At 40.3% G+C, this 25,517-nt stretch overlaps 2 protein-coding genes across 4 annotated transcripts in view; one reads left to right on the plus strand and one right to left on the minus strand.

Annotated features, from left to right (window-relative positions):
- The window catches only part of FXR1 (FMR1 autosomal homolog 1), a 52,562-nt gene extending 38,437 nt beyond the window's left edge, over window positions 1-14,125 (plus strand). The window contains exons 11-17 of one of the 2 annotated variants that reach the window (XM_061637393.1): window positions 21-107; window positions 2,715-2,922; window positions 4,451-4,657; window positions 5,555-5,755; window positions 6,728-6,808; window positions 9,586-9,677; window positions 13,086-14,125. In XM_061637393.1, coding sequence (XP_061493377.1) covers window positions 21-107; window positions 2,715-2,922; window positions 4,451-4,657; window positions 5,555-5,755; window positions 6,728-6,808; window positions 9,586-9,677; window positions 13,086-13,256 — 1,047 coding nt within the window. In that variant the 3' untranslated portion in view covers window positions 13,257-14,125. The remainder of the gene's footprint in view (window positions 1-20; window positions 108-2,714; window positions 2,923-4,450; window positions 4,658-5,554; window positions 5,756-6,727; window positions 6,809-9,585; window positions 9,678-13,085) is intronic. The other variant, XM_061637394.1, reaches the window with a different exon arrangement.
- Window positions 14,126-15,388: 1,263 nt separating this feature from the next.
- DNAJC19 (DnaJ heat shock protein family (Hsp40) member C19) lies at window positions 15,389-23,989 on the minus strand. 2 transcript variants are annotated; one of them, XM_061637396.1, is made up of 6 exons: window positions 23,759-23,989; window positions 19,747-19,798; window positions 18,366-18,439; window positions 17,765-17,841; window positions 16,846-16,916; window positions 15,389-16,374 (listed from the first exon to the last, which is right to left on the minus strand). In XM_061637396.1, the coding sequence occupies exons 1-6, from the start codon at window positions 23,759-23,761 to the stop codon at window positions 16,304-16,306; spliced, it is 348 nt and encodes a 115-aa protein (XP_061493380.1). In that variant the 5' UTR covers window positions 23,762-23,989; the 3' UTR covers window positions 15,389-16,303. The 2 variants fall into 2 exon arrangements, with proteins under 2 accessions (XP_061493380.1, XP_061493381.1); XM_061637397.1 differs by lacking the exon at window positions 23,759-23,989 and adding an exon at window positions 23,629-23,730.
- Between the last annotated feature and the right edge of the window lie 1,528 nt (window positions 23,990-25,517).

The following is a 25,517-nucleotide window of genomic DNA, read 5'->3' on the forward strand; positions in this document are numbered from 1 at the left end:
ATTATATCTTATCTTTGTAGGGAATGGTTCCATTTGTCTTTGTGGGTACTAAAGAGAGCATTGGAAATGTCCAAGTGCTTCTTGAATACCATATTGCCTATTTGAAGGTAAGCATTGCTTTTGTGAAATACACAAATTTCTTGCATAACTGCCCCCTTTGTGGAAATCTTGCCATAGACTCTTGCCTTCAGTTGCAGATATTTTGTCCATTTTGTGTCTAGTGTTGAGCTACTTAATATCTATTTTCTTATGTTAAATTATATTGATTGTATGGTCATGATTTATCCAAGGAGATTTGGAGTGAAGTGTTGTGGTAAGCTCATGACACTTGACTCTGTTTCTTTGTAACATACGAGTCAGGTGTGACTTCAAGCCTGAAACCAGTATCTGGTGCAGTGGTGGGCTGGTTGAGGGCTAATAAATTGAGGGCCGATAAACTGAAACTGAATCTCAGCAAGATGAAGGCCCCGTGGATGAGTGATTCTCCAGACCAGGATATAGGCCAGTTACTTGTTCTGGATGAGGTCTGAAGAAACAGGTACATAGTTTGGAAGTACTGTTCAATCAGTTGTTGTCATTGGAGGGCCAAGTGGCCTTGGTGGCCAGGAATGCTTTTTACTATGGCCATTCCTGAATAGGGATCACTTCATTACAGTGGCCCATGCATTGGTAACCACAAGACTGGATTATTGCAGTGCACTCCATGTGGCTGCCCTTATACTTGCTCAGCAAGCTGTAGCTGGTACAGGATGTGGCAGCACAGCTTGTGGCTAGTGCTGCCCTACATCAGCACATACTGCTGCTGCTGATGGAATTTCACTGGCTTCCACTGTGATGTTGGGCCAGGTTTAAAGTTTGTTGGTATACAAAGCCCCAAACAACTTGGGACCAGGATATCAGAGAGCCCTGTATCCTTTCCCAATTACTATGCTCATTAGCTGGGGGACCCTTCTTGTGCTGCATGAACCAGAGATTCACTCTTTGACTGTTCACACTAGAACGTTTAGTTCAGTGACACTTCCACTGTGGAATGGATCCACTTGAAATCAGCTAGGTACAGATCTGTGTTTTCTTTTTGTTTTTTTGGTCATATGCTAAAAATATTTATTTCTGCAAGCCTTTCTAGAAGGATGAACCTATACACTGATAGAAATCTGTTGGAAGTTTTATCTGTTTTATTTTTTGTACACCATGATATCATCCCTAAAGCGGTTTATAAATCTTTCTTATAATACAAAACTATGACCTGGTTTGGCTGTAACAGTAAAGTATGGCTTGCTAGGACTGCACAACTATGCGGGCTCCCAGAGAGGAGCTCACAGCCACTTTTCTCCTCTCTGGCATGCTGAGCTAAGCCAGGGTTTAGCTTAGTGTGTCATCCAAATCAGGACATGGTTAAGGTCTCTCCTCAGCAACCAGTAGCTGTAGCCAAGATTTGTTCTTGGCTACAGTTTGTGGTTAGCCATGAGCCTGGTTTTAACAAAATGCTAAACCAAACCTTGGCTGAGCTCAGGATGGCAAGAAGCAAAGTGGCTACCAGCTCCTCTCTGGGGGGCCTGTGCAGACATGCATACAAGGCCTGGGTAACAGAAAGATTAGGGTACTCTAGTGCAAGTCTGCAGTTCAAAAAATAATGTGAAATCTCATGCACAATATTGCAGAGATGCAGAATGGGATGTTATAAGTTATATGATTTTGAACTGTGTGGAACTTGAATGATCCCAATGTATTAATGTTTGTAGCAGCCGCCAAATTGCTGACATGAACTGTAGTGGAATATATCCCCCCCCCGATGGTTCACTCTGAGGTGGATACTGACAGCATATTGGAATTGCCTCATATTTTAGGAGGGTATTTGGCTTCTTCAGGCTTCTTTATTATTAAATTTTATATCCTGCCCTTCCTCCCAAAGGGAGCCCGGGGCAGCAAATGCATGATAAAATACTAAACACATCTTAAAAAACAGAACTAAATCAGGCATGCATTGCAAACCTACTTGTGTAGCAATCATTGCCTTAAATGAATGTAAATTTAATGAACTAATCTGCAGCTGCTATGTAGCTGGGAATCATTGTTGGCTTTGATTAATTGTGCTCATAATTGTCCCATCCTGGCTTCTGTTATATGGCTTCTGTTTTTACAGGACTTCCAAATGTATCTGGGCAGAAATCTCAAGTTATCTTCAGTATAATGCTATCATGGGTGTGACAACATTGTCACTGTCTTTCTTATTCTTCCATCTCTGCCCCTCAAGTATAAAAGCCTGACTTATGTCTCGTTTGAGGCTTTTAAAGCTCAATCACTGCTTTTTTACTTTTTGTAGTTATTTAGCAGTTCCGGTATCATGGAAATGCATAATAGCATGAAAGGGATCATTGTGAAAGGGATCATTAGATCTGGAAATGCATATAATAGCAGACAACATATATCAAGTGTTCAGAAAGCAATGTGAACCAATGTAAACAGGATATTCTTCCATGCATTGTATCATGTTGATTTTCAGTAGAACTTGCAGTCCAGTCATCACAACACTATTGCCCTCAGAGCACTATGCACTTAATTGAGTTTTGGGACTAATACAGTTGTTAACTGCTTTAATGTTAAAATTAAAAAGTGAGCCTTATGTGTTTAATACAGTTGTTAACTGCTTTAATGTTAAAATAGAAAAGTTTATATACATATAAATCTTACATTTAACTTAATTGTCTATGCAGGAAGTGGAACAGCTACGGATGGAGAGGCTTCAAATTGATGAGCAGCTACGTCAGATAGGCATGGGGTTCAGACCTTCATCTACCAGAGGTCCTGAAAAGGAAAAAGGTTATACCACTGATGAGAGCACCCCTTCCTCTGTACAAGGCTCCAGATCCTATAGTGGAAGAGGCAGGGGACGGAGAGGCCCCAATTACACCTCTGGCTATGGTGAGTTATGCTTAAAGATCAGTGATGAAAATCCTAGATTTAGTCCCCAGAATCTCCTGCCTGCATAATCTTATTGTTTTATCTGTGGTAATGTGGTGGACATTTAGTATGCTACTTTGCTGTCAAGCTCCATATACGTTTTTTTACATTGGCTGTGAAAAGAGTTGGCAGCACGTCACAAATCTTGGGCCTCTGCATGCATTCTGGACAAAACTTTTAACAGGCCTTCATCTATTCACTTGGTGGAACACTTGGTTATAATGGGCCAGTTTGGAAGTAGAGGCTTCCATTTTTGCTTTTTTTTACCTTGTGAAGATGAAGGTTTAGAAATCTTATCAGGTGCAAGCCTTTTTCTGGGCCTTAATCAAATTGTATGCTTTCAACTCTAAAATGTTTGAGATTGCCTTCATTTGTCTTAAGAAGTGCTTGCCTGGAAGACTGGTATACTACAAATTGCAACAATTTCAGGTTTAAAATACAGAGCTGATAAACAGTGGATGCATGTGGCTCCTTGTTTGCTAATTCATCAGTGGTGGTTATGACAGACGGGATCTAAATGTCATGCTGTCAACATAGCTAAAGAGTTAGAAGAATAGTTAATATGTGTATTGCACTTCAGAGTATTCACTTGGTAATGAAACAGACACAAATGCAGAGCAGTGTCATATTGGTGGATTTGCCTTAGTGGGAAGTGTTTCCACATGCACAAGTCAGGGCACCTGAATTTACCACCCTCTCACCTACTGTTGCCCGCTGTGTGTATCCCATTCTGTTACAGAGGGTCCCTCAAGCCTCAGGAGCAGCTTTCCAGAAGCAGTGAAATGTGTGTGTGGTTGGGGGAATTGTGAAAATCTGGTGCCCAGACATGTAAGCAGAAATGCCTTCTGCTAAGGCAAAGGCACCATTGGATACAATAATTAATTTTCAGTGTTAACAGGAAAAATTTGAGATTTATCTGTAACAGATAATTGAGATGTATGAATGTTACAGATTGAAAGTAGCTGTTTAGGTGTCCGGATGGCTCTGTGTCTTGTGGTAAATAGATAACTGAAATTGCATTGAAACCAAACTAGGGATGGCTTTGAAAGCTTGTATGAAACTGAAGTATCCACAATTACATGAATAAAACATGCTGTCTTTTAGATTCATTCCCATATGGTTCCTACTACAGAAGTTTTATGCTGCTTTGCATGTACAAATGAAAAAGCATCACATGCTATCGAGCCACCTTGGCATCAAGCTTGTGCTGCAGAGTTCAGTTTCTCATCAAACCTATTAAGTCTGCTTTTTGGACTAAGTTCTGTTACCTGTTTCAGACAGTGGTGCAAAAATGGCTGGATACTGGCTGTGCATTTTGCTGGGAATGGTACAGTAATCTTGTGGAACACTTTTACCTGTGAATGTTGTGCCTTAGAATTGTATGTACCTCAACTCTTGTTAGAGACATTCTTCTAGTCCTGTGCTAAAAATCTAAAATGTCCTAGAACAGTACTTAATCCTCCCTCCCTCTCTCTCATTCATTCTAAAGGAACAAATTCTGAGCTGTCTAATCCCTCAGAAACAGAATCAGAAAGGAAAGATGAACTGAGTGATTGGTCATTAGCAGGAGATGACGACAGGGAGAATCGACACCAGCGTGACAGCAGAAGGCGCCCACCCGGGGGAAGAGGGCGCAGTATGTCTGGGGGTCGTGGACGTGGTGGCTCCCGAGGTGGGAAGTCCTCTATAAGTTCTGGTATGTTTTTGAGGGGCATATTTTGAAATTCTGGTGCTTCAAGAAACAATGTCTTGAATTTCTTCTGCTGTAACTTTCAAGTTAATTTAAACCCCTAGTAGTAGTAATAAAAAAAAGCTTTCCCCCTGTATTTATAGCTCCCACCATGTCAAAAACAATCTCACTGTCCTAGGTTGCATGATGGAAGAAAGGCAGGATATAAATGTAAGAAAATAACTAACATTACAAAATATAATATAAAAATATAAATTTGAAATGTAATAAACATCTAAAACACAGTATCATATTTAAAAATAATCACAGCAGCAGATAAAAACAATATCAAATTGTAGCTAGGTACGAAAACTAGCAGTTCAGGTCTTCATAAATGTTCAACTTTGAACATGCTTGTATACTGTGGTTCTGGTATACGCAAGACATTTTATGGCTTAATCAGAAAATAATTCTGAGATGAATTTAAATTTGGTTTCAGATATGCAAAAGGGAGAGAACAGAGGAAAGCTGTCACTAAGCCCCATTGCTGGATATTCTGGAGAGCAGGACTCATTGGCAGCACAGCTTGGACAAGTGCTTGGGTGTGTCCATCCTCTTTGAGTTCTGCAACATACTTTCCCTCCTGCTTCAGGCCTTGTGATAACTCTTTTCCTCCCGAGAGCTACTTTTCTCAAACTTACCTTCTTAGCGATTTGACATTCAGTCTGGACTTTGTGCCTGAGGCTTGTTTCCACTGGAAAGCCATGCGTGATGCGAAGAAGGAATTAAGCTATTGCTTCTCAGTTCCTTGAGGATTGCTGGTTATTAATATTTCTAGCTAAAATGCTAGATAATAACAATGTAAAATGAACATGTGCTCCTACTGGTTTTTATGTGGTGCTTGTTTCTTTTTCTTTACATTAGTGCTGAAAGATCCAGACAGCAACCCTTACAGTTTACTTGATAACACAGAGTCTGATCAGACTGCAGACACAGATGCGAGTGAATCACACCATAGTGCTAACCGGCGTAGGCGATCTCGCAGACGAAGGACTGATGAAGATGCTGTCTTAATGGATGGGATGACAGAATCTGACACAGCATCAGTTAATGAAAATGGCTTAGGTATGAAAATAGTTGTATTGGCAAAACTAAATGCACATTGTCACCCCAAAAATCATCCCAACTTGGTATAATTGTAATGAATATTATAGTCACTCTTCCTTTTCTTAGCTAGCACTTTATTCTACTTGTTTCCTTGTCGTTCAAGATGGTATACATCTCTTGTGTTACTAAAAGATTTAAGCTGTATAGTGGAACCAGAATACTTTGGACTAAATGAAATTCCAGAAAAGCTATGTAAAGTTAACTTTCATTTGATTGTGTTTTCAGAGTTGCCTTCTAATACTCACTTCATGGGGTAGAGCTCTTTTGCAAACCAATCTCAGCTACCCTACCACCACATACACAACCAGTCCAGTTTTAACCATAGTCATGGGATAGCAGGACGTATGTTGAACTCATTCACAAGGCAAGATTCCATGTAGATATGTGCTATGAAGCTTAATCAACGTGAGGCGGGAAAGTCAGAGGAGTCAAGCCTTAATTTCACATGTGCTTACTACTCCTTGACAATTAACATCCCTTTTGGCTTTTCTTAGGTCTTGAGTTGTTTCCTTGCTGAAATTTGCTAAACAAATTTTGGAAAGAAGGAAATCTTGGCCAGGAGACCATGTTTCTTGCTCCGCTAACACATTTAAAAATCAGTATGTGATTTTCTTTGTATGCGATTTCAGATCTAAAGTGTGTGTTCAACATCTAAGAAGTCATTTACAGTTTATGCAAATCATACCAAGGAAAAGTCTTTCTAATGAGATGGGAAATTAATTTCTTTAGCCATTGTTTAATTTTTGGTATCAGCCTAAAATCATACTAACTTAACATAGTTGCAGTTGCTTTTTCAGTCCCCAGATGTGTGAAACTGTTTGCATTGCTTAACCATTCTGAAGATGTTTTCTTTTGAATTTGTTGTGCGCTAAACTGCCAGCAAAATGATTAACCACTGCAAAGGTTCATGGTAAAACTTTGCAATTGCAGATGATAGAGACAAAAAACCCCAGCGACGCAATCGTAGTCGCAGGCGTCGTTTCAGGGGTCAGGCAGAAGATAGACAGCCAGGTAACTTGAGTGGAGAGGTGGACCACCTAAGGTCACAAGCATGAAGGAATGCTGTGTCTGCCATTTGTGTACCTCCTTAAATATATGTAAAGCTGTCCTTTATAAATAAATGTTTAATAACTAATCAAACTGCAGGATGGGAAACTCACCAGGACATGTTCTAGTTTTTATAATATTTAATGAAACTAATATCGGTGCCTTTTTTCTGGTGTACCCCCACTGTAAAGGTGTGCATAGACTACCTAATCTGTTGAATTAGAGCACAAATATCCAGGGATGTCAGAGGTGTAAGAGTATGCCATGTTGAAAGTAAAATTGTGAGATAGTGTCTCATCCCTGGGCCTTCTCACATCTTTTCTTTATAATAGGTATGTTAGCAGTGTTCTAGTATTCTAGCAAACCAGGATGCATGGAACCTTCTCCTTTGAATCAATCCGATATCTCTTGCTTTTAAGAACACCAGGCATCACAACCGAAATAAAACAAAAATAGTTGCATGCTCGTTTTGGTATTGTGGTTTGACAGATTTATTTTAATAGTACTAATGCCTTGCCTATGTTAAAATTTTAAAATACTTTGAGTTTAACTATTCTAAGTGTGCTGCACCTATAAATTCCTTCGTGGTTATGCTGAGTAACTTCAGAAGCTTTTTCTTTTAAAATGTAATGTGTATTTCACTGAAGTAATGAATTGTGATTAGTGCCCCTCTCTGCTTTATCCTCCCCACACAAAAACAGCTCGAGCCACTTTTGAACACTTGAGGCATACCACAAATCAAGATTAAAAAATAATTTGACCAAGTGCGATTTCAGATCAGCACTGTAAAAGAGTTGAAAACGGAACTCGTGATCATGATCAGTTAAATGCCATAAAAATCATCCACCATGCTTAGAATTTTGGTTTGTTTCCCTTCATCCCCAACTTTTGCCAGCTACTGTCATTTTGCTGCTTCAGGAGCATAGAACTAGAAGATAGCAGAAAGTCATATAGAAGGGCTGTTGCTAATAATAATAAATAATAATAAATTTTATTTTTCAGCCGCCTATCTGTCCGGGTTAGGGACACTCTAGGCGACGAACAACAAGAATAAAAACAATACATATAGATCAACATAATCAAATTTTAAGCTAAAAAACCATTCATTAATTCAGAACATAAATTAATCTGTCCCAATCTTGTAGGCCTGCCTGAACAGCCAGGTCTTCAAGGCTCGGCGATAGCTGGACAGGGAGGGAGCATGTCTGAGATCGAAAGGGAGAGAGTTCCAGAGGGTGGGGGCCACAACAGAGAATGCCCTCTCTCTGGTCCGTACCAGCCTAGTTGTTTTCACCAGTGGGACTAAGTGGTAGAGCACATGCTTTCCATGCAAAATGTCCCGGGTTCAATCCCCAGCATCTCCAGGTATGGCTGAGAAAGACTTCTGTTAGAACCCCTAGAGAGCCACTGGCAGTCAATGAACAATACTAAGCTGGATACTGTCTAACTCTGTGTAAGGCAGCTTCCTATGTTTCTAGACCTACATCATCATCTTAAAAGTGAACTCTTGTGTTAACCTTACTTTTTGAAGGAGCTAATGTCTGGTTATAGTCCTGTGAAATCTTCAAAAACTTATCTAGGTATAGTACTATCAGATTTTTCTTGCTGCACAGCAGTTGTGCATATAGATCTCCACTCACTTATCACCTAAGGAGCCCGTTCCAGGTCATATTGTATTGCAGTACCCATCTCCAGACCAGGGCTGCTGCATCAAACTGCGCTCTTCTCTCCTGCCTCCCTCTCCAACATAATGGTTGTACGTTTCAGTCAAAAGTGATAAACAAGTCACTCTGTTCCTATTGTGGAGAATTTTAAAGCAGAACAGAACTGCTTGCAGGCAGCTCTGCAGGATGGTTACTGATTACCACATTAACCCCCTCAGCGATAACAGGAAACTGAATCTGTTCTGAAGTTATAATTGCTGTGCATTGCAGTTGTTTTGTGGTTTTATGATTTGGTAATATGATTTGTGTTTGCTTTTAATTGTGATATTTTTAGAACCCATCCTGGGACCATTTGGAGAAGAGCAGGCTATGATAAATGAATGACCCTAAATGCCCAGCCCTAAAGAATTTCATCATGAGCTGACACTCAGACCTTGGGATGTATATCTGGACCATCTTGACTAGATTACCTGGCCCAGCTCACCACCTTCCTCCCACCCTGATCCAACCCTCTTTTTATTTTTGAAGCTTATTTTCAAAATACGAAATCTCTTTGAAGAATGTAATTGAGAAAACTGTAAGCTCTACCATAGTAACCATTCCTTTTCTAATATGATATAACCTATAAACAAAACCCTTAAGAAGGCATAAATAGGGAAAGCCTTTGGAAACAAGTAGATTTACTGACTTCATTAGGATTAGTTCTGAGTAAGAGGCTTCAGGCAGGCCTGAAGCCTTCAGTTTTAGATTGGTCCAGATGAGGGCAGAATTTGAGTAACCTGACAAATAATTCTATTTAGAGTCCAGAATCCTTCAGAAACAATCAATATAAAATATTAAAATCTTCAAAACGTGTTGGCAATTGATCTTTAGAGTCTCCCTTTTCTCTATCCAGCAACCAATAGTAAAAGTTGGGGAGTTGGGAAAATGTATTTTGATATAAAAGAGCTGATGTGGCAGAAGAGGACACAAAAACCTTGTAAGGTATCTGCATAAAAGGGACCTGTTAGATTGCAACCAGTGGTTGCTCAGTTCTTAAAACATGAAGTAATTTTAAAAATATTTTTCTTCTCACAGTAACAGTTGCTGATTATATATCAAGAGCAGAATCTCAGAGTAGACAAAGAAACCTCCCAAGGGAAACACTGGCCAAAGCCAAGAAAGAAATGGTAAGAAAAAAGCAAACACAATTACATACTTAGTAAAAATGTTTGGCATCCTATCTGTATAGAATAATTTAAACTCTGACTACAAGACAGTTGCTGATTGGGACCAACATCAAGGAAATGAGTAAATACTGCCAATTGCAATTGCCTATTCAGGATGGTGCTCAGGTCTGTCCTGCCACAATGCAGAAATGCTTGGGTACATTTACTATTTTATTCACACACCAAAACAAGGTATGATGATAATCATGGGGGACTGGAATGCAAAAGTAGGGAACAGAGAAGAACTAGGAATTGTGGGGAAATGGGGCTTAGGTGACAGAAATGAAGCAGGAGAAAGACTTATTGAATTCTGTGAAGGCAATGATTTGTTTCTTGCCAACACATTTTTTGAGCAGCCAAAAAGACGACTGTACATGTGGACATCACCAGATGGTCAATATAGGAATCAAATTGGTTATATAATTGGAAACAGAAGATGGAGAAGTTCCGTACTTTCTGCAAAAACAAGATCAGGAACAGACTGCGGTACAGATCATGAACTGGTCGTATCGAAAATCAGAGTAAAGCTAAAGAAGAACAAAGCACTCATTATGCCAAAATACAATTTAAATAACGTCCCAGAAGAATATAAAGATCAAATAAGGAGCAGGTTTGAGGCTAAACTGACAGAGAACCAGAAGAACTATGGACTGAAGTCAGGGACATTATCAGGGAAGAATGCAAAAAGACCATACCTTTAGTTAAGAAGAGAGAAAGACCTCAGTGGATGACTGAAGAAACTCTTAAAATAGTTAAAGAGAGAAGGAAACCAAAAGCAAAAGGAGATAGAAATACACTCAGAACCTTAAATGCAACTATACAACGACTAGCACATAGGAACAAAGAAAACTATTACAATAGTTATCGTATAGAAATAGAAAAGGACAACAAAGTGGGAAGAACAAGAGCCCTGTTCCAAAAGATTAGAAAAATGAAAGGGAAATTTAAACCAAGAGTAGGGATGTTGAATAATCAACAGGGGAACACACTGACTGACCGAGATGAAATAAAAGGAAGATGGAAGCAATACATTGAAGAACTCTACAAAAGAGATGCCAGGATGACAGATTCATTCACGGAGGAACCATATGATGAAGAACCAGAAATTTTAGAATGCGAGGTGAAAGCTGCCCTTAAAATACTTGGAAGAAACAAATCACCAGGAATAGACGGCATACCAAGAGTTGCTACAAGCTACTGAGACTGAATCCGTCCAAATTTTGACAAAAATTTGTCAAGAAATATGGAAAACTAAACAATGGCCCACAGACTGGAAGCGTTCAATATATATCCCACTTCCAAAGAAAGGGGATCCCAGAGAATGCAGTAATTACCAAACTATTGCCTTAATATCCCATTCAAGTAAAGTAATGCTCAAGATTCTACAACAAAGGCGCTTACCATACATGGAGTGAGAAATGCCAGCTGTCCAAGCTGGATTTAGAAAGGGAAGAGCCACTAGATATCATATTGCAAACATACGTTGGATAATGGAATAGACCAAGGAATTTCAGAAGGAAATCAACCCTGTGCTTTATAGATTACAGCAAAGCCTTTGACTGTGTACATCATGAAAAACTATAGAATGCTTTAAAAGAAACAGGGGTGCCACAGCATCTGATTGTCCTGATGTGCAACCTATACTCTGCACGAGAGGCTACTGTAAGGACAGAATATGGAGAAACTGATTGGTTCCCCATCGGAAAGGGTGTGAGAGAGGGGTGTATTTCATCACCGTATTGGTTTAATCTATATGCTGAACATATCATACGGAAAGCAGGATTGGACCAAGATGAAGGAGGTGTGAAAATTGGAGGGAGAAATATCAATAATTTAAGATATGCAGACAATACCATACTACTAGCAGAAACCAGTAATGATTTGAAACGAGTGCAGATGAAAGTTAGAGGAAAGTACAAAAGCAGGACTACAGCTGAACGTCAAAAAGACTAAAGTAATGACAACAGAAGATTTATGTAACTTTAAAGTTGACAATGAGGACATTGAACTTGTCAAGGATTATCCATACCTTGGCACAGTCATTAACCAAAATGGAGACAATAGTCAAGAAATCAGAAGAAGGCTAGGACAGGGGAGGGGAACTGTGAGAGAACTAGAAAAGGTCCTCAAATGCAAAGATGTATTACTGAACACTAAAGTCAGGATCATTCAGACCATGGTATTCCCGATCTCTATGTATGGATGTGAAAGTTGGACAGTGAAAAAGGCGGATAAGAGAAAAATCAACTCACTTGAAATGTGGTGCTGGAGGAGAGCTTTGCGCATACCATGGACTGCGAAAAAGACAAATAATTGGGTGTTAGAAGAAATTAAACCAGAACTGTCACTAGAAGCTAAAATGATGAAACGGAGGTTATCATACTTTGGACACCTCATGAGAAGACATGATTCACTGGAAAAGACAATAATGCTGGGAAAAAAAGAAGGAAGTAGAAAAAGAGGAAGACCAAACAAGAGATGGATTGATTCCATAAAGGAAGCCACAGACCTGAACTTACAAGATCTGAACAGGGTGGTTCATGACAGATGCTCTTGGAGGTCGCTGATTCATAGGGTTGCCATAAGTCGTAATTGACTTGAAGGCACATAACAACAACAACAAAGAGGTAAAACTGGAAAAAGGGGGGGGGGATTAGTTTCAGGCTATACCTTCAGTCCCTCCCAGTGTCTTTCTGCAACACCATATGGCGTGGGCTTCTTTAGGTAGGGTAAAGCTTGCCTGAGTCTAACATCTCATTCCAATCACAGAGATCAGAGCCTATCTGGTAGCACCAGCATAAGTCCTGACGTATAGCAGTTTTACTTCTAGGATCATGTGAATAACTGGAGCCTTCTGAGCTGCTGACAAAGCTGTTAAGTCTATTGCTTCTAGGACTTGTGCGGGAAGGATGACATTTCAGTATTTTATGTATAGGAGAATTAAGGCAGAAATATTTTATAATGTAATACCACCTCTGCTGTATCAGACTAAAGCCCCATCTAGTCTCACATTCGGATCTGAGTCTATCCAGGTGTCTGAGAAGCTTGTAAAGACATGAGCACAATAAACGTGATTTCAGTGAAGAATGCTTATTCTATTCATGCAGTCTCTTACCTATAAATAATAAGAGATCTAGCTTTCCTAAAGATGATTGGTCATGCCCCCTGCTTCTTCATACACAATTTGTGTATGGAACAGATTGCCACAAAATGCTTCATGCAACAAATGACTATAAAAGAAATTTATTGATGGCTGGGTGTAAAATGTTTCTAGTACTTAAAATGTGCTTGTTATTGTGGCGGTATTAGCTTATGCTCTAATGATTCACAAGTGTTCTTATCACTAATTGTTGGGTTTTTTTCTTTAAGACAAAAGATGTGATTGAAGAAGTTGGCCTTCCTGAAAAGGCCGTAAATGGCCCTGCAGTTATTTCTGAGACTGAGCCTTCAAAGCTGCAACATAGTTCTGAAGAAAGGCCTAGTACTGTACCAGAAGATGGAAATAAACAGGACGAAGCTGTGTTGAATGGTGTTTCATAAACAGAGTTCCTAGTTTACAGTTCTTTTACATTTACATTTTACAATAGTGCTTGTATAAGCTTGCCAAAGATAGAATACGGATCGCGAGTCTTGACACCGCACTTTCAGTTCCTCCATTTTGGAAAACAGAACGGGGAGGGATCCTGAAGAAATCCAATGTTGAACGTACTTTGACACCTACTGTGTTATAAATATCATCAGATGTGCCTTGAGAATAGTATATGTAACATTTAAATAAAAACAAATTGCTGGCTATAGGAAATGTTATTTTGTTTTCAAAATATGGCAGAGATGTGGGGGGAATCCCTAAAGTAACCTTCTTTATGAAAGCATTAGCTGCTTTTGTTACATTTTTAATAATATGCAACCACTTCTTCACCTGAGGAAAACTAGAAAAAAATGCAGTCTAAAATATTTTGCACTGAATTGTAATTTCTCCATTAGTTTAGTCTGGAAACTGGTCTGTTTTAATACATTGTTTTTTAAATGCTGTATGTAGTGGGGGGAAACTGCAGACCACTGGAATACATTTCTTAAATTCTCATTCTGCAGGGATATTGGGTGACATTGGCAGTGACTGTTCTACATTGAGGCTTTGTTTGATTTATTTATTAAACTGTACAGTATTTAAAAATCAAACATAGCTTTAGTTAAAACACTTAAGCTGAATTAGTCATGTCCATTAAGACATAACCAGAACTACTGAAAAGATCAATTTCCAGAAAGTTTATTCTGTATAAACTACATACGTTAGTCCTTAAGAGTATTTTTATTTTTGTTTTGGTTGTTTGATGTGCAATATGTTTTTTGTATGCTGGTAGAAAAATAAATAAACTTTGATCTTCCACTGGTTGATCCTTAAGTACGTACCACAGGCATGATCTTATTACAGTAACCTATTACAAGATTTAGAATCAAAATTGTTTGTGATGCTACTTACCTTTATGGGCCAAATGGGAGAGGATGGCAGGAGATCTGATTGAATTTGCCTTTTTTCCCTAAAGCTTCAATGCACCTGGGTATATTCGTGATCTAAATTGTCCCCCATTGCTATTTACCCCAAAAGGGGGGAAATACTTGCAATGGGGGTAATTAAATCCTCTTTTCCACTCCACAACCTAAAGATGATCTCCTTTTCTTTGAAAATGTATTGAACAATTCAAGAGATCCAGCTGCAGATCCTCTTCTCTATACTGTCTTGATTGACACTAAATATTAGCTAGATAATAGTAAAAATTGAGTTTTCACATGCACAAGTAACACCTATAATTGAGGAGGATGTACTTTACCAAAGATGCTACAACACTGATTTTGGGTACATTAAGCCACATGTCTGAAACCCAAGAAACTGAGTGTGGTAGCAAGCTGCATGAAGGTGTCTCACATTTGAATATGGTAATAGATTCAGTTCCAAGTATTATCCTACCCATGCAGACATTTTCCCCACACATCTCATTCCTCTTCTCATCTGACTAGAAATGTTTTATTACTAAATTGGAGTGAAAGAATTTGGAATTGGCATGCTTCCTTGCCTTTACTCATGGACCACTTTCTCAGCTTCACTCTTCTGTTAATGGCTATAATGTTACAATAATGCTTAAGCAGATGGGATGAGCCAATTGTTCAAGTGAATTCAGGCACACAAGCACCAAAAAAGTAAGCGCTCAGTTGATAAGCTTGGTTAAATTTCAGAAACATTCACTGTAGCCATGAACTGCCTTGCCCGTTTCCTTCTCATAAGCTAAGCCTTTTAGCAAGGCTTATGCTATAAATATACAATCACTGTAAAAAGCTTGCCCTGTGAGAGCCAAGTTCTTTTAGGATCAGTTGTGCTGCCTTAACAACATACTTAGTAAGGGAGCTTCAGATTTTTCAAGCTTCCTAATGGTATGACTTTAAACTAGTAGCATATATAGAGCTGAAATCTGTGGACCACACTTACCATGAATGAAGATCTCTATACAGAACTAACCAGTCAACGGAATTTCTTTATGGAACTTGTACTAATGTACAATGTGGTAGATACCAGGTACCCTGAGTTTGAAGGGGAACTATTGTAATTTGTATCTTATAGTTGAAAACAAGTTTACTACGGACAGGAAAGGGTAACTCCAGAAGACAAAATACATCAGTTTATTTTAATCAATGACTGCTTTATTCCTGCTCTATTCCATTCTTCAGTATTCAGTGATGTTTCATGTTCAAAGATGCAGATTTTGAGACAGCAGAAGACAGATTTAGGTTTTTCTTGGTGCTAAGAATATGTTGACTGCTGAAACTGGGGGTGGGAAACTTATACCCCCCCCATATTGTGGGACTCCAGCTCCTATCAATCCCAGCCAGCATGACCAATGGTCAGGGATGATGGGAGGAGGATCCATATAGGCCACAGACTCCCCATCCTTGATTTCATGGCTACACTATGTGGGAATGCTGGAGGTTCCAAAATCAGCCGTCATGGCTGGCAGCTGTTTAACGGATCAATCACAAAACAAGCCCTGGTCAATCTGTTGTATGGAGGTAGGATTATTAAAACAATTTTATTGCTTTTAAACTGTGACAACTATAAAAAGCTGAAAATATACCAGATAGAAGTTCTGTTGGAGGACAATTCATACAACTACCCCCACTTTATCAGGTAAATAAAATATTTCAAAATACTACATCACAAGTCTTAAACAGATTTTTTTAACAACCCAGTTTTGGCTGTTGATATGTTGCTAATTGTGATATTCTAAATCACAAACGCATGAACTTGCATCACCATGATCTGACTAATCAAACTAGCCCAAACTTTTCATAGAAAGCTTGTCAAAATAGCTGACTGCAAGCACAAATCTAGATACGAATCAATTCACTATTCCCCCCCATCTTCATAACTCTCACCAGAAGATACAGATTTAGTTCTGTAAAGATAAGCAGAAAGATGAGGATATGACCAATACTGGAACAAACAGTTCCTCATGGCACATACTAACTTCCATCTTTTGTCAACTTTGACTTATTTTTTAAAAATAAAACAAAGCTATTGATCAGGTGATGTGTTTTCACTTCTTAGCTTGACCTTCCAATAAGTCCTTAGCTTCATTGATTTTGGCTGCAACATACGGAGACCCACCTAGCAAAGACAAAAATATGGATGTCATACTCCATCAAAGCTGTCCTAGGCTCCTGAGGGAGTGGAAGGGTGGGATATATATTATAATAATAAATAAAAGGGAACATTTCTCCCATCCTTTTGGTACATGCTGTAATGACTTCTTAAATAAAAGTCATTTCAGAGTCTTATGACAGTGAGAACATTCATAATGACAATACCTTTTTGTCAGAGGACATTCTGTTAACATGAATTAAGATGGTCTACATAGTCAAGCATAATACTTGAAAAAGCCTTTCCAGACTTACCAGAAAATATCACATTTTCTCCTTAGCACTACCCTTCCAGTGTTTCAAATAACTAAATCAGACACAGTAGAGCAGAGCACAGGGAGGCCAAAGACAATCTCTGAAGAATAGGTCTATGCTGACCTTGCAGCATAGCTCCATTCTAAAAAAAATGGTATCTGTTCAAATTTGTTGTTTGATTTACCTTTATCGGGATGATTCAAAAGCATGATTCGTCTGTGAGCTTCTCTGATTTTCGCTTTATTAGCTGTAGGACTAATAAGTTAAAAAAAATAGATCAATTCCATCTTCAAAAAGTATGTCCAATAACTAGCAACCTACAGATACCTGTCAGAGCTGGGCTGCTTCCACGGAATGATAGGCATACATTCTTCCTTCCCCACTGGTGCTATAGCCCATTCATACCAGACATTAAAACATTGCTATTAATGAGAAGGGTTACGTATAACATTCTTGCAGTCTTAGTTGAAAGGACTTTGTACATTACACAATATTTACACAGTCTGGGCAGCAATGAAACAGCCTATCCTACTTGACTATTCTGCAACTACATGAACAGATGTTTTCTCCCCAGCTTCCACTGTTGATTCTCCTGTTAGAGTACTGCATATTGACAGTACAATTCCCCCCCCCCGCCTGAGAACTCTAGAGGACAGTACTGAAAGTCTAGTTTAGACGCTTTGAAGGTTTGCCACATAGCCTGGACTCTGCAAACACTAACTCAGGGATCTCTTATTAGCAGTACTGATACTAAAGCTGGCTGTTGTGGTCTGACCTGAGCTACAACCCACTTATTTCACTAAGGTTGAACAACAAAAAAACAGCAACATGGTCATCTTCTATAGTTATAAACTTAATGCAGACTGGCATGTTTCCTCTCTTTAAGTAGTCAAGTCCTACATTTAACAATATGCCCAACATGGGGTCTAGCACACTGGGAACCACTTATGCCAAAATGTACCCCAACCAATTTGATCAGTACAAAAACAATTATTTTTGGCAAATGAATTTGATCGACATTTAACATACCAAGCACGGCAATATCCAGGGAAAATCTCTGAGTAGTTGGGCACTTGCATTTTTTAAAATATGCACTTTTTTACCTCACTCCTAATATTAGAGCAGCTTCCCGCCTGTTCATTTTGGGTTCAAATCCTCCTCTGTAGTAAGCACTGAAGGTCTGAAATAAGATGCATTAGTATTTTAAAAAGCATTAAGCAAAATCATCTACAATGGGCAATATAACTATGTGGATAGGGTCATTATATACTTTAGTCAATAGGTGGCACTGGAATTAATTGTATCTGCGTGGAGTCAGTTACCTGTGGTTGTTCTGTTCTTGTTGAAGAGAAATAATTCTTGTTTAGCTCCCTGACTAGCGTGCTCTCTGCGCTTTCCATGACAAGGACTGCAATTGTGCCAAACAGCATGGAATAGGTAACCCAGCTCAAAACGCTGGGTAAAAACAATAGGTGACCCTAGTTTCTCAGCCTTTCTGCCCCAAATGCCCTCCCTCTGGCCTCAAATTATGAAGACCCAACCTTCTTTCCTAGTGTGAAATAAAAAACATTTTGACAAAAATGAGCAATCAAAAGCACGTGCCTCATTTGCAAATCTCCCAGTTGTAAGGTTTCTGATAGACAAAAGGTAGGCACAGAAAAAAGAATACTGCTGAAAAAGAAAAGTGAGTAAGACAGAACTCACAGATTTTGGTAGTGACTCAAGAGCTTGCTTTACTTGTGGTTCCATTAACTTCATTGCTTGTAGTGCATAACGACCTTGGAAAAAGGGAGAAATTTCAATTCAAATACTAAGTCTTAGAGTAGAGATGGGAACCCTTTTCAGCCCAGGGGCCACAATCCCTTCTGGGCAACCTTCTGAAGGCTACTCAGTTAGTAGGTGTGGGCAGAGGCAAAAGTAGGCAGAGCCACAAACGTAAATTTTATCTTTGTACAGTAGACTACTATCTACAGACATTCACACACCCCTCTCTCACCTCCCATCCAGACAAACAAGAGGTATAATCAGGGTTCAAGGACACATTCCAGCCAGGCAAAAACACTTAGGGTGAGAAGTGGAGCCAGTGAGGGTTGTGGCGTGGGGAGAGAGGGTGTGACCTGGAAAGAGTTGCCAGGGCCAAAGAGAGAGGCCTGGGGGCAGTATCTGGCTCAGGCCTAAGACTCTCCAACCCTGCCTTAGGGAGTGATTTACAAGTTCTTCTGGTGCAGCTGGCCAGCACTGCATGCCATGGAGAGATGGGATGAGATTTAGTGTCTCCAGAGAAGCTTTCTACTGTTGCAGTAAGCTGAAGAGGGTGCAGACAGAGGTGCAATGATTTCTCCTTGCTCCCAGCCTATAATTTGCTGCTGTTTCCTATTTCATGGTTCTTCTTAGAAACTGTAGGAGTGCTGACGGCAACCACAGCATATCTGAAGGTTTTCCTACAGGCCTTGCACAGATGTGTCTCTACAACTTGTGTTTTGCAAGGATACAGTCCTGATTAGAAGATGGGGGCTACCCACAAGTACAACGCACACGCTACTTTTGAAGAGTCTAAGTCCTGTTATTTAAGTGTATCCTTAGGGCAGTCAGATGAGTACTGCTCTCAGGCAAGAAAGTGAAGGGGACAAGGAGAAAAACACACTTGCTAATATAATATTTAATTTTTGCCACAAGCCACAGTTTTTATTGTACAGGACTCGCATGATATTGTGTGTGACAATCTCTACACCCCCAACCTCAAAGAACCACTTACTTAGCTCTAACAGTTTTACATTTCTAAAAATATATCTTTAAAAAAAAATAAAAATAAACATGACACTTAACCTGAGCACAAGTTAAATAATGGAATAGAAATTGAAATCTATATAATAATTTGTTATCTAAACTATTTGTGCCAAAAGAGAAAGAACAATTCAGAATATGAAATATGTAGATGAGCCCTGTCTTTCTACTCATAAAAATCATTCAGTGTAACCCTTGCAGATAAACATGCTACCCAGTACTGGACTACAGTGATACTATCAATTTACAGTGCAATACTATTCAAAGCAATCAGAAATAAAGCATACAATCCAATACTAACCTGCATATCCAGCAGCAGCTATTGTCAGACCAACTGCTATCATAGTACTAGCCTAAAAAGGGCACATGGGTGGATGGAGAGGAAGAAGCAATACCAGAAAATTTAAAAAGCAGTAATTTCAGTGCATAATATTAATATTATTGAGACGGAGCTGGTTTGGGATATAAAGAGAGAAAAACACTCTAAAACACCCTAAGATGGTTGGGATACAGATTGCTCACACATTACAGACAGCCTTAATTGGCAGCTTTCAACTCCTTCCAGCATTTGAAACCATACCCAACATACTGTCAACAGCTATTCTTGGGCATTTAGGTATGTGCAGTTACTAAAACATGAATGCCAAATTTCTTCACAGTCCCCCCTTCCTACATCTTTCATTTAGGCAAGCAAGAGGCATTATTTATTTATTTATTGAATTTATTAGTTGCCCATCTGGCTGGCTGTCCAGCCACTCTGGGCGATGTACAAAATAGGCATACAATATCTAGACCTTAAAAATCTAAAGACAATGAAGATAAAATCTAGCCCACCCCAAAAGCCTGCCTGAAGTCAGGTCTTCAAGGCCCGGCAGAAACTCATCATGGAAGGGGCATGGCGGAGATCATTTGGGAGGGAGTTCCACAGGGTGGGGGCCATAACTGAAAAAGCCCTCTCACAGTTCAAGGACATATCCCAGCGAAGCTAAAATATTTCCCAACACTTCCCCTATAAATTGTGTGGGCAGTCAGGGGCATGGCCATGTAAGAGGAAGTGTGGGCTGTATTGAGGGGCATGGTGGGCTGTATTATAAGATCACGGGCTAGAGACTCTCACCTATTCTACAGGTAATTATTCTGTATAGGAAAACACATCCTAGCTAACAAAGGAGAGTCCTCTATAGTAGGGCCCCACTTCTCGGCGTTTCGCTAATAGGGCGGTTTTCAATTACAGTAGGGTCCCACTCATACGGCGCTTGTACTGCTTTTTTGGGGTGTTTTGGGTGTCGGGCGCCATTTTATTGTCGGTGTTCCACTTTTAGGTGATTTTCGCTTTTTCGCGGGGGTCTGGAACCTAACCCGCCTTATGAGTGGGGCCCTACTGTATTTCGAATTCCTTCTATGTATAATATAAAGATGATTCCACCCACCTCCCGTTCTCAAAAACAAAACAAAACAACTTTCTGAACCAGTGCACCAAATACTGGGAATATCTATGCTCAGCATTAGCCACTAATTTTCTAAGCAGCTTTGGGCAAATCACTATCAACATTGCAATATCCTACACATAATGTGTTGTGGCAATCTATTTCCTATGATTTCCTATGAAATCCCAATCCAGATTTTGTTAGTCTTTAACCAGGTTTTTCATATGTAGGTGTCTTTTATATGTACTTGCAGCTGTGTGTGTGTGGGAACTACTTTTCCACAATGCTCTCCAATAGCCGAGTGCCTGCAAGTTCCCTTTCTAACGGAAAGATGATGGGACTGCATCACAGAAAAGAAACTCTTCTGCAGCTGCAGGAACATATAAAAGGCAGAATAATTAATGTCTAAAAGGTGGTGGGATGAATTCCTTCCCTTATTTCCATTATCTTTTTATTAGTAAATGACCCCATGGGATAGTTCAGATACTGACATGTTTGGAATGTTTCCTCTGGTCTTAAACAGTTTTCCTCACATCTTATAAGCCTCTGATGTATAAAGTCACAGTATACTGTAATTCAACCAATTGATAACAAGTGTGGTAATAGTTCAACTAGATGAAGATTCAAATGACTGAATGTCTAAATTCACATGTAGATTTGAGGACATTTTACTACTCAATGTATCAGCATAGTAAAATATACCCAAATAAACTAAGGTTGCCAGGTTCATGGCCTGAGATTGATCCTGTATCTTTAGGAGAAGAGAAAGTCAGCCAAGTTCAGGTGTTCTTGCAACCGTGTAATGAGAAAAACCACAAGGTGGAGTTCTCCCTTCCCCCTGCAGGAAGGGAGAACTCCACTTTGTGGTTTTTCTCATTACAATGTTGCAAGAACACCTGAACTTGGCTGACTTTCTCTTCTCCTAAAGATACAGGATCAGTCGCAGGCCATGAACCTGGCAACCCTAAAATAAACCCATGTATATGGTGTCAGAAGGATCAGGTTTTGTCTGAAAAACCTCATGGGACTTTTTTTTTTTTTTTTACCATAATATGTTCCATTGGCTGGGACAAAACGGCATCACAATGGCAAAACTCAGCGTCTTGGGATTTTTTTTAATGTCCTGAACTCTTTTAAATAAAACATCACTGTAAATAGTAAGTGGCTGAAATTTCAGGGCATTTTCATCTGAACAACAATGTCCTAAAACAGCAGTTGGAAACCTGCTTCCTGCAAACAAGCCCTGCTGGGATTGGCTACCTTACTGAGTTTTCAACTGGGAACTCCATAGGACAGTTGATCCCTGCCCAAAACAAGTCCCGCAGGGAAACACCTCCTTGCTCACTGGTTTGATTTCAAACTTCAAGAACAGAGAACACACAACACACTTCTTTTTTCATCAGCTGATTGGCAGCTGCTGCAAACCTCACTTCCTTTGCTTGTATGGCTTGAAATCAAACTACACAGGCACAAAGGATATTGCTTTACCTTGAGAGGTTAAGACCGAAACAATTGCCTTTCTAAATCAGGCCAAGCTTTAATTTAGTCCAAGTCCAAAAAATATTTATTGTACTAGCCAAAGGCCATGACAAATACCTTAAAATACATTAAAATGTAAAAACATGAAATATAAAACATACAGAAATATATAAAATATACAAAGAACAGGTTGTTGCGACCTAGTTTAATTTAGTCCAGGGATAGGAAACCTAAGACCTCAAGATGCTGCTGGACTAAAACTCCCATTATCCCCGAGTAGCTAGGCTGATTGGAGTTGGAGTCCAATAACACCTGGAAAGCCATGTTTCCCATCCTGTCTACCTTCCTGTTTCCAGTTGCAATAAACCAGACACCCTATTTGTGAGCATCTGTGGGTATCTGGGCAAAACTTGTGGTTAAAAGCCAACAATATATGAATATATACCTTTAGTATGACAGGAGTGAAAAAGTCATGGCCAGCTATGGTCTATCCCCTCTCCCCATAAATTACTGCTCTGAATAAGGAAATTCCACAGACAGACCTATCCTCCGTATACATAGCCTGAGATTCTTATGTCCATTACCATCTATACAGATAACAAAGTTCACAATTATAGTAACGATAGGGAACCCCCCCTTTTTCAAAGCAAGTCTTTACACAAAAATGCAGATTTTTAACAGGTGGATGCCAATTCCAAACTAAACAATTAGCGAGGAAGAAAACCAAATTAACTATTATACACCGAAAAGCACAAGTCCCTTAATTAAGTTCTTGGCCTTTAAGGTGCCAAGTCTTTGCTGTGTTTGCTGCAACAGACTAAGCCGGCTACCGCTCTGGAAGCTGAAAAGCGCAACAGCGGTTGTTCATCCGGATGCACATTACTCCAGACTGCAATCCTATGCACACTTACTTGGGAGTAAGCCTCACTGGAGTTGGGCTGCAATCCAACACACACTTACCTTGGGAGCAAGTCCCACTCAACTCAATGGAGTTGACGTCTGAGGAGACATGTACTGGATTGCAAGCTTGGTGAGTTTTACCTCTGAGTAAAGAGGCACCGCTTTGAGCTGTGCGGCACATGGAAGCTCCATGTTACTTCCGCGTAATATTTTGCGCGTAACAGTGTGCATCCTCCCTATGCCTTCAGAATGAAAGGTCAAATTACACACAGAGACAGCCGTCAAAATAAGACAGCCATCAGCCTGTCTCGTCAACAAGGCCACGGGGGTGAGGGTGGGCTGAAAGGAAGGCTTATTTCAGGATAAGGCGGACTTACAAGGCAGGGAGAGAGGAAGAGCCGCTGCAATCTCTACGAGCGTCCCCGCGCTATCCTTCCCCCCCCCGGGGGCTGTTCTCTTAAAAGGGGAGCTAAGAGAGCAAGGGCTGCGGCCCTTACGCACACTCACCATGGCTTCACCGGGGGCGGGGGAAAAGAGAGAGAATTCGGTCAAGCCGACACTGGCTGCGGGAAGGCACAGAACGCCCAGCAGCCCGCCCTTTTTTCTTCCCCACCACGGCCGCCGCCGCTCGAGCCGGCGGCGCGCCCTTCTTTCGCCTCAGAACTCCTGCCGTAAAGCAGATAGAAAGGTCTCGCGCGCTTGCCGTAAAACAGCAAAGTTTCTACCACCTCCCCAACGCCCACCATCACGCTGAGGCGGGAAGGAGAAAGGGCGCGCGAGCGCTTCAGTGTTTGGGGGCGAGGGCAACGGAAAATGAGGAGAGATTTGCTTTTAAACCAGTTTCTTAGGAGATAAGAAGGTAGAAATCTAGTTAGCTTGGTCAGTTTCAAGAAAACGATACTATATTTACATTTAATGGCTGTGTTGCTGTTGTTTTTTTGGTAAGAAAATAAATAAAAAAGAGGTGGCAGAATGCTACACCAGTGACTACTGCCAGAAAAAAAAGCACTGATTGTTATTCATATTTTAATTAGATTTCATACCTGGCCTTCATTGTAAGGTCCCAGGCGAGTTACAATAATTTAAAAATACAATATTAAAAAACAGTTAAAACGTATCACAGTGAGAATAAGGTGGGATATATATTTAAAGAGAGAGAGAGAGAGACTTGAAAGCAACAAACAGAACTTCACCCAAGCTTGCTCTGGATCCTTACAAGGATTCTGTTAATCACCTAAAAATATATGCACGTAATTGTGATGAACAAAACAGGTTTTTATTGTACTACCAAAACGTTTCGGCTTCCGCCTTCATCAGCTGCTAACATACAAATGCTGTTACCAAGGTGGCAGTTATAGAGCTTTGTGGATGGAATGCTCAGAGGGGCTTCATTTGCAGAAGCTAAGTAGTGGTGGTACTGTCCTCCAGGTTCATGCCATGTGGTGCCAATGTGTCCAGAGAGTATATCCAAAAGTTCTCATGCCAGATGCACCACTATGGAAAGGGCTCTCTTGGGGGGGCATAGACAATAGCATTATCTAGACTGTCACTCCTCCCGAACCTGTGGGGGTGGTGGAACTATCAAGAGGACTCCCTCTGCCGATCTCAATACCTTGGAGGGTCTGCAGGGTAGGCTGCGGTCTTTCAGATGTGTGTGAGTATCAGGGTGGGGAACCTCCAGCCCATAGACCAAATTTGGTCCAGCATGGGTCCCAAATTGGCCCAATAGGGCGTTTTCATCATTCACACCCACCTACCCCACAGCTGATATCATATATAGGGCAGGAAGAGATATGGCTGGAAGTGGCTGTGTGATCCCCATGGAGATCTTGTTGCACAGCTGATCCCTGCAGAAAGCAGGATTGAAGTGACTATCCATGCCTTCAAGCCTGCCAGTTTGGCTGGGCAACTGAGTTCCCCACTGGGTACTTGAGAACACAGCTGATCCCTGCAGAAAGCAGCTTTGCTAGCCCAATGCTTGGCACTTGAAGTGACAAGGCTGGCAAAGCCCCTTGTGGTGCAATTCCCAAGCATCTGACAACTAGCTGGCTGTAGGATACTTGGGAAGGGCTGCGCAATGGACTTTGACAGGTGGGCAGGACAACCCAACTCTTAATCACCTGATATAATAGTGATGGGTAGCATTCCATGCTAGTCCTACTCAGAGTTGACCCACTCAAGTTAATTGACATGACTCACTTAGGGTCATTAATTTCAATGGGCCTCTTTTGAGTAGGACTTACTGAATATAACCTGATGTTAAGTG

Source organism: Rhineura floridana, chromosome 7, assembly GCF_030035675.1.
Source record: "Rhineura floridana isolate rRhiFlo1 chromosome 7, rRhiFlo1.hap2, whole genome shotgun sequence".
Lineage (NCBI taxonomy): Eukaryota > Metazoa > Chordata > Lepidosauria > Squamata > Rhineuridae > Rhineura > Rhineura floridana.

What these genes read in the sequence shown, in the direction of transcription:
- DNAJC19 (XM_061637396.1), bottom strand. An exon ending in AGCTGCTGCTGGATATGCAG is followed by an intron (nt 18,440 to 19,746) that starts GTTAGTATTGGA and finishes CCTTTTTCCAAG; the next exon opens with GTCGTTATGCACTACAAGCA. An exon ending in GCTCTAATATTAGGAGTGAG is followed by an intron (nt 16,917 to 17,764) that starts GTAAAAAAGTGC and finishes TTAACTTATTAG; the next exon opens with TCCTACAGCTAATAAAGCGA.